Source organism: Vigna unguiculata, chromosome 11, assembly GCF_037176805.1.
Source record: "Vigna unguiculata cultivar grain cowpea cultivar isolate G323 ecotype 2 chromosome 11, ASM3717680v1, whole genome shotgun sequence".
Classification (NCBI taxonomy): Eukaryota; Viridiplantae; Streptophyta; class Magnoliopsida; order Fabales; family Fabaceae; genus Vigna; species Vigna unguiculata.
The window spans coordinates 729,846-739,079 of record NC_140802.1 but is presented as its reverse complement, the minus strand read 5'-3'; the positions used below and the strand labels follow the sequence as shown (position 1 = coordinate 739,079).

Genomic DNA, 9,234 nt, shown 5'->3' with positions numbered 1-9,234 from the left:
AGTCACCCTTACTTGAATTAATAAGTTATTTAAATGTAGTATACAATATGCAACCTTCTATAAATAAATTAATGATATCTGAATGAATATTTGTAATAACTATATAAAAAGTTTAGGACGAAACTTAGAAAAAGAAAATGTAAGTTTGAGGGTTAATCTACTTTTGACGCTTCTCATTATCTCTTTCGTTTTTTCTCATATATATATATATATATATATATATATATATATATATATATATATATATATATATAATATGGAGAGGAAAATTTTACTGAAATGTGCAAATAGAGAAAAAAATGGTAATAGTAAAAATAACATGTTAGCAGAAAAGAAAAATAAGAAAAAATGGGAAAAAGGCTCGGATAGTAAATAAGAAATCAAATCAAAATATATTAAAAATATCTACTTAAACTTTCCCTAATCTTTGAATCTTTTGCTAAAAGCAGCAGATAGACATTTGTGCAAATATAGTGTGTAATATTAGTATTAAGAAACCTTTGCTGCAAAAATATATTTACTGTAACATTACGCATGATGGTAAAACCATAAGGGAAACAAATGACTAAACAAAAAATGTTACCACTACAGTATTCAAAACTTTGCTGCAAAAAGTGGAGCACCAATATTCGAATTTCATTCTAAAATTTCTCCCTCTTCATCAGATTTCTCAAATCCTTCTTTAACCAAGGAAAAAAGTTCTTTGTGTGGATTATTATGTACAATAGAGTCATTCTCATCCACATCACTGTCTTCGTCTTCACTACTATGATCATCATTATTTAGGCTAGCAATTTTTTTGACAGCTCCCTCGTTCCCGCGTTTAGGAATATCTTTTTTAGTGTCAACTTCAGACCAGTTCTCTTTAACCATGACTGATGGATATCTAAGTGGCTTATCAGGACAATGTTTGAAGAAAGAATTTATTACCATGAACCTGAAAACCTGAAACAGGTGGCTCTTATCCTTGCTTATATCTGCACTCAAGAGTTTCTGCAATAAAGTTGGCTTCCTCATTTTTAATGAAGGGCTTTCTGAAAAGTCAGCAAACTTTTGCTTCTTGCCGAACCGACCTTTTCTGTCTAATTTCTTGTTGAACTTGTTTTGGAACTTTCTTTTGTCACTAAATTTGTTTTTCCCTTCATTCTGAAGACCTTGATTATCAGAATTCTTAAGGTAGTGTGATGGTATTTCAGCAACTTCGATTCCTAATTCAGCTTGCTTTGCTAAAACCTCCTTAAGCTGCAAAGACAAGATATATACACTGCTAATGAATTGGAATACCATTTGCTGAGTTCAAGGAATATTTATGTCAGCACATATATTTCCTGCTAAAAAAGCCTATTTTCTTAACTTATATATTGAACATTATTAAATTTTACATGATAATATTATATTGGGAAGTGTTACATGCTAATAACATCCCTCTAAGTATACCTCTCTTTGTAAGACCTCCCTTTTAATGACCTTGGAGTCCATCGGTCATTCACAGTGCCTCTGCAATTAGTATTCAGGAATTGATATTTAGAAAATAACATCTGATAAACACAAGCAGTAGATACATCAGTTTGTTTACAACCTTCTGAAAGTTGTTACAAGGATGATTCTTTTTCCGTGCTTCACGCCATTGTTTGATTTCTTGCTCAGTGTAAGTCACAGAGAAAGATCTAACCATTCAAGAAATGAAATAATAGCAATCATTAAAAAATCAGGGTTAGAGTTAAGGTATTTTCAGTATAAAAGAATAAGTTGAGAAATTCGAAGTTTAAGAAAAGTAATTTAATAGTGAAAAGACAATAAAAATCTAATAAGAAAGCAGACAATTTATAAAAATAACACCAAAAGCAAATCTAATTTCATTTAGAAGGTTATCTGGATTCTGGAAAACATTTATTTGGACAAAAATCACAAGTCTGGTACCGAAATTGTGAAAGGCCACAACCTTATTGATTCAATATGTTGAAGGGAGGCAGGACGATGTAATTATATAGAACCACATGTGTTGTTTGACTACCACACTTGTCTTACACACAACACATACTTATGTCCATGTTGAATGCAAAAGTTAAAAATACTATACTAGATGTATTATCTGTTTATCATGCCTCCATTACAAGAATCAATTTGGAAAATTTCCCTCCAACAGAAATTTCCATATGTAAGTCTTTGCCAACTGTTTCACCTTTCTAGTCGAGAGCATCTTTGCAAAAAAGATTCTATTAATCAATTGTTTGGTGCAACATATATGATTTCTTTAATTGAGTTGCACCAAAGAATAAGTTTTAAAGAATTAATCTTTCTAGAAATAATTTAAATTTCATAGGTCTAAAGAAAACAAATATAAATATATAAAATCAAATTCTAAAACATTCTTTAATGAATAATACTTCTCTCACTCGTGACTAAATTTTTTACCACTTGTTTCTTCAAATATTCAAATAAAATTCACTAATAATGATTAGCAAGTATATGTGGGTTGAATACCATGATATCCATACCCGTTTTATTAAGAACCGAGTAATTGAAATACTCTTGTCCATTATCCATGGTTATCCATTAATAATATTCTTTTAGAATTTGTTACGAATTTTATCCACAGATTTCCTCGAGTGTAGATTTATTTGTCATCCCTAATTCTACTATCTATCTTAGTGGGATGTATTTCTTATCCTATGAGAAGAGCTAGATTAGAAGGCAACATGATAGAATAGTCTACCTTTCTACTCTCACACCACTCCAACTCCATTATTATCATTGTCACCACCCCTGTCATAATTGTCCCTGCTCTTGCCACCATCCCTCCCATTATTGCCTCTGTTACCATTTTCACTACCCTTATTGTTGTTGCCACCACCCCACATACACCCGCTCTACTATCATACTTGAAAGAATTAATGTAAACGAAAGAAGATTTTTATTCAAATTGATTCAAAACAGTACATCCACTTCTATATATAGAGAACTCAAACGTTAAAGTAATAATTACAAGAGATCTTTAGAATCTACTAACAACTTCTAGTAATTTAATATCCTAACAACACTCCCCCTCAAGCTAGTGGAATGGATATCTATCATTCCTAACTTGCATGTGAAATCATGAAATCACTTACTAGGAAGACCTTTTGTAAACAAATCTGCTAACTGAAGTTCAGATGGGATATAACAAGTAGTAACAAGGCCACTATCTAATTTCTATTTAATTAAGTGTCGATCTATCTCTATGTGTTTGGTCTATCATACTGAACTGGATTGTGAACAATGCTAATAGCTGACTTATTATCACAAAAGATAAAGAATCATAGGTTCTTAACATGCCACTTTAAGATCATTTAGAATAATTCTCATCCATAACAATTCACATAGCTTGGAATTTAGCCTCTACACTAGACCTTGCAACAACATTTTGTTTCTTATTTTTCCTCACCAAATTTCTACCCAAGAACATGCAAATATCCTAAGGTGGATTTCCTATCTATGACAAACCCTGCATCATCTGCATCAATTGGTATTTTTCCTACCATGATTCCTAAACATAACAAACTAGAAAATGTTAATTGGGAGAAAAATCATCTTTGTTTGGTCTCTATTATATTTTGGCTAGTTAGAAATTTAAGTATGAGTTGAAAGTTCCTCATTGAGTAAAAATGAAAAAGTTGAGTGATGTATAAGGTAAAAAGACCCACAAACACAAATCCTTAAGATTTTGGGTTGAAAATGGTGCCATGCTTTCTTATATGGATTTGCTCTAACTCATTGGTATTAAATCTCTTCAATATATCCTCGTAGAAAATTCCTAATATTACAACCCGATGACATGTCTTGGTGGCAAACTCAAACAAAGGCAAGCATGCCCCATTTTGGTAAGAATTCTATAGTAGTTAGGGTTAGGAGAAGTGTGTTGAGATAAATGGGAAGGAGGAGAACAAGCATGTCCTGTAGCTTAGTCTTTGAATCATGTGCGTAAAACCATATCAAATTCCTTGCTTATTATGGCTATTAAAAGAAAAACATAAGGTCAACTTCTAAAACTAAATTTAACTACCCAAGGAACTCCTCTTAACACCTAATCATCAATATCAAATACCCATGAATCTATATAAGAACCATTAAAAGGCAAAAAAAGTTACCATTGTTAGACCCTTAATGCCACATACACTGCAAGAGTGTGTGCAGTCATCCCAAATAAACTTTTATTTTCAGAGATGTTCAAAGCATGACCTACAAAGTACAGTGGTGGACACAATTGTGAGCCTGTAACATGGCTTGATGGTTACCATTATGTCCATCTAGTATTTTCAGTCTCAGATGTTTTCTGACTACCATGCTTCATCTCACAGTTCAAAATTAAAATAGACCGAAATATTTTCCTGTACTACAACATGCTTAAATGCCAACAATTTTTACATTGCTAACCTTTAGCTAAAATGAATAGTTGATTAATGCATGTATTAGAGCTGGTTACAAATAAGGGTTAAATATAGAGTTGGCTTTCCCTATGGCCCATAGGTAGTGAGTAATGACAGTTAAGAAAACTGGACATTTGTACACAGAATCAAGGATAATATGCCAAAACTTCTAGCTGAGTGGCGAGAATTTTCTATTAACATTGTTCTACTTTTGTGGTGTACATCATTCTTTTTCAAGTAAATTCTCACATTTTCAAGAAAATATTACATTCAGTTGATATCTACTAGCATCATTTTTAGCACTCCAGAATCAGCAATGTAAAATAACCTTCAATTTCAGGAAGTAACAAATAAACTAAGAACTATTTAATTAGCATCTCGTTGTTACACATTATCATTATCAACAAAGACAATTAAAAAAGGACTGCAAACAAGTAATAGACTGGTACCAGATAAAAAAGAATCAGAAAGTGAAGCAGAAGCTACCTTTCTAGTTGCTGCTTAAGTTCCTTTGATCTTACACTATCCTGTGCTGCCCTCCCACTGTAAGGGCTTGTTTCCATCACAACATTAGCCTAACCATAGAAAATATTTCATCTGGGTAACAAGGTAGAAAAGTTCAAACCTCTTCCATTATGATCTTTAAGAAACCCAGTTCTGCGCTTTCCATTATTCACATCATTAAATTTAGACTTCTGGAATCTAAAGAAATAGGACAATTGTAACGCCGAGGAAAAACATGCAAGTGATCAAGAGTAACAAAGAGAAAAAAAAATAACATACCCTCCTTTAAACCCCCCTCGTGTTGGTCTATTTTTGAAGTTTTTGCTGGGTGATCCATTCCAGTTGGTATTTGGAACATTAGTTTTAATATTTCCATAAGGATTCACCTGCAACAATTATTGAGATTTGCAGTAAATATAATACCACAGCTTCATTTACAATAGTATTTACATGTAGTAGAACAATAAATTCTGCTAACATACATTGAAAAGACATAAAACACTTCAGTTTAAATACCTGTGAGTGCGACTTTAAAAGTGCAGGAGGTTGAGAGTTACTTGTATGAGCCAAATCAGAATTAAGTGACCCAGAAGTATTCCCTTGTAATTGATGAGATGAAAAAGGCGACTGTGATACAAAAGCATTTGCATTCACGTTTGGTGGAGCAAGGTTTTTCTCGTTCGGGTCAATATGCAGCCGGACATGCCTTCCAGGCTCAAAACCTAACTGTGGACTTGGAGAAAGTAATGAACTCTGAGGGACCATAGCCTGAGGCAGTTGGTTTGGAAACCCAAACATGGGGAAGGAACCAGGATGCATGCCATGCGGAACCCCTTGAGAAGGGCTTGACAATTGTGTAGGTAACTGTTGATTCATATTCTGCATAGGATAAGGGGCACGAAATTGGCCATTTGGCATACTCATATTCACATTAGACGGCTGAAATATATTCAAAATACTCTGTGCCAACATTTGTCCCTGTAAATGAGACAAATTGATTTGAGCTGCATTCAGTATGACTTATCCCTAAACAGGATACATTGGATTGCTGTAATTGGGATTGCCAACGGTATTTTGGGGACCTAAAACCCCCACAAGGGGTTGACCCTGTTGATGACCAGGCATACCCATTTGACACAGATGCATCTGATCGTTTTGCAAGGGAAAATGATTATGATTTGCAGCATTCATGAAAGGTGCCACATTCATGGGTAGTCGCTGCATAAAAGGGGGTGACAGGCTTTGGCTTTGGTGGTTGCCAGAACAAAATTGGGGCTGGGGTGTCATGCCCACACCATTGTTTTGTAAGAAATTTTGATGGTTAGGATTAGGAGCATAAGGGGGTTGGGTTTTGGAGGAGGAGTTGGCATTGTTAGCCATTATGTTAACATAAATACAAGAAACTTATACAATTCAAAGTTTCAGTTAAACACAGTTTTCGAATCTGAAGGGTGGGAAGGAACACAATAACTCTGAACGTGGTCAAAGCAAAAAAGGACAACAACCTCCATTAAACACAGTTGTGATCATTAAATATATGGAATCTGCCTGCATGCCAAATTTAACAAGATTGGAAATATCAGTTAAGAAATGAACCAAACAACTGAGGAAGAACAACAACCAATTGAGAGACAATGACAAGACAAATAAAAAAAAGGTGACAATCAGAGGCAAATAACTGTTGAGAAAGAAGGCTTACCAATTGAGAGAGAATAACAAGACAAATAAAAAAGAGGTGCCAAAGGAACATTTTCTAATTAAGCCAATAGACAGTTACTAATTAAGCCCATTTTCTAAACAGATTCCAACTGTAGTATGAACATTTTACTCAAAGAAAAAACGAATATGCACAAACTTTGATGGTCAGATTTGGAGGGAATGATATCATGGCTTAAGCTGTTACAATGTTTGAACCCAAAACAGTATAAAGAAAAGTTATTTAACATGACCAAACTCTATGAATAAGCCAATAGTCACAGTCCAACATATCTCTACCATGGAACTACATATACAATTACCTTAGTTTTTTTTTTTTTTTTAATTACAAAGATGTACAAAACATGAACAAAAGGTCAAAACAAAAGTTTTTAACAACTAAGTGACTTCTCTCAATCTCAATTACAAAATAAAAAACCTAATGACACAAAATGTGAAAGTAAAAGTTGGTACATAATCATATTATGAAAAGTGAAAAATATCATATATTCAATTACATTAGTGTTACGGGTGACTTCCTTTCCTATTTCTTTAGGAATAATATACCTTTCTATGGTTCTAAGTTTAACTTCATTTAGTTTTGAATCTTTTAAAATGGTTAATTTTAACCCTCGTAAATTTTAAATAAGATGTTGTCCCATTTAATGTTTCCACGTAACCAAAACTATCTCTAGATCTCTTTCACTCTTTATCTTCACCCAAAACCCTTCTCCAAAATATTTCAATGTATTCTATAATTCTTGACTGTTTTATTTCTAAATAAATCCATCACATCAGTATCCATAGCCCTCTTTCTATACCCTAAAAACTCACATAATCACATATTGATGGGTGGGTTATAGTCATTAATTATGGTTCTATATATATGGCATTGGTCTTACACATATAAGACATTTGACACAATTTTTTTACTATTTTTATCCTCAAAATCTTAAGACAATGGAGTTACAGGCCTTTCATCTTATATAATATTTAACTTTGTCTATTCTATAAAATGTGGGATTTAACTCACACTTGGAGTATTCCAAGTATATATATATATATATATATATATATATATATATATATATATATATATATATATATATATATATATATGTGTGTGAAAGACCTAAACCAATAAACACACAATAAAGGTGCAATTACAACTACACTGGAAAACCAAATCTTGCAATTTCAGAACACCAAACCAGTACCAATCCCAAACAAATGTATCAAAATAAACAAATGTCTTGCAATTTTATAATGAACGACATTAAAAATCTCACAGGAGAATCACAACACCGTCTTTGACCTTCACAGGGGAAGCATTAACGCCACCACGTGCTCACCTCCTCGGCAACGGGTTTGAGCTTCTCAAATTTCTAGTTGAAGATTCGTGCTTCATGCACGAACTTGATTTCGAAGAACTGAATTTGAGACCTATTAAGGTGGCGACTGGCAGCTTAGGGCTCAGGTACCGCATTAGTGAGGTTCCAACGGTAGTTTGCGAGGGCGAGCGGCGGCTCTTGCCGTCGGAGGCCCAGTTTGTGAGCTCTGGCAGTTGACGCCGATGATCGTGGTAGATGAAGTTTCAGGAGGCTGAGGCGTGGCGCCTTGCGGAGGAGGAACGACAAGAGAGAGAAATCGGAGAAGGGGATTGTTCTGTGAGGGTTTGGTTCCAGTGAGGTTTTTCGTGAGTTAGTAGAGAAGTGTTATCTTTTTTCTTTTTTTTAAGCCCAAGTTGGGTCATAGACTAAAGTTATTATTTTTCATTTTAAGTTTTTTATTTTCTTTTTACAAATTCTATTTCATTTGTTCGAAGTGTTGACCGTTATTAATATTGAGTTATTAAGATTAGAGATATAGAGTCAAGTACCACATCACATAAATTACAATCCAAACACGTCAAGCTCATTTTTCAAGGTTCAAAAATCTTTTAAAAATTATTATTCTGATACCAAATGAAACATCTCAACCGGATATTATGGATTTAAATAATAAAATAAAATGAAAAATAAAATCACATTTATTATAAATCCATTTCCTAAAAATGGGGAAAATTTCAAATAATTTATTTCATAGTAAAGATAACACTAAGTTCAAATCTTCTCAAAATTCAATAAAATACCAAAACAGTTTCATAATAGTTTACATCTTTATTCCAAAACCATGAATGATAAAACTCTATAAAACTGTTCCCATGAGTTTTCCCCGCTCCGCTACTAAGCTTCACCAGATCCACCTGCAACATCATATGCTCCCGTGTATCGCATATACGATCATCGCCAAACACAAGCAGATAGGGTGAACTAATAAAGTAAAAATGTATATATGGCACAAGTATATATATATACATATATGTATATATATGTATATATATGTATATGTATATATATACATATATATACATATACATATATATATATATATATCACACAAACACACCAAAGGAATTCCTTCCTTTGATTCCAAATCACATGGCCACAACCATGTTATTCGTGTTCTACATCTTTTAGTGAGTACCTCAAGATGTCTTGCTGCCATACCTATCGGCCACAACCGATAGAGCACGTGCGGGAAACCATGCTACGGATCACACGCTGTAACGCCAGGTGGAGTTTCCAAA

General features: G+C 33.5%; 1 protein-coding gene across 3 annotated transcripts; it reads right to left on the bottom strand.

The window, feature by feature from the left end:
- Window positions 1-464: 464 nt before the first annotated feature.
- LOC114193922 (uncharacterized) lies at window positions 465-8,328 on the bottom strand. Of its 3 annotated transcripts, XM_085669483.1 has the most exons (8): window positions 7,895-8,328; window positions 5,427-6,458; window positions 5,190-5,296; window positions 5,032-5,108; window positions 4,893-4,958; window positions 1,580-1,667; window positions 1,438-1,497; window positions 465-1,242 (listed from the first exon to the last, which is right to left on the bottom strand). In XM_085669483.1, exons 2-5 carry the CDS (start codon window positions 5,880-5,882, stop codon window positions 4,924-4,926), a joined length of 675 nt encoding a protein of 224 aa, XP_085525609.1. In that variant the 5' UTR covers window positions 5,883-6,458; window positions 7,895-8,328; the 3' UTR covers window positions 465-1,242; window positions 1,438-1,497; window positions 1,580-1,667; window positions 4,893-4,923. The 3 variants fall into 3 exon arrangements, with proteins under 3 accessions (XP_085525609.1, XP_085525611.1, XP_085525610.1); XM_085669485.1 differs by lacking the exon at window positions 5,032-5,108 and having other exon boundaries at window positions 4,893-5,003; XM_085669484.1 differs by lacking the exon at window positions 5,032-5,108 and having other exon boundaries at window positions 4,893-4,981.
- Between the last annotated feature and the right edge of the window lie 906 nt (window positions 8,329-9,234).

What these genes read in the sequence shown, in the direction of transcription:
- LOC114193922 (XM_085669483.1), bottom strand. Translation starts at nt 5,882, where the DNA reads ATGTTGGCACAGAGTATTTTGAATATATTTCAGCCGTCTAATGTGAAT. An exon ending in TTTTAAAGTCGCACTCACAG is followed by an intron (nt 5,297 to 5,426) that starts GTATTTAAACTG and finishes TAATTGTTGCAG; the next exon opens with GTGAATCCTTATGGAAATAT. An exon ending in CGAGGGGGGTTTAAAGGAGG is followed by an intron (nt 5,109 to 5,189) that starts GTATGTTATTTT and finishes CTATTTCTTTAG; the next exon opens with ATTCCAGAAGTCTAAATTTA.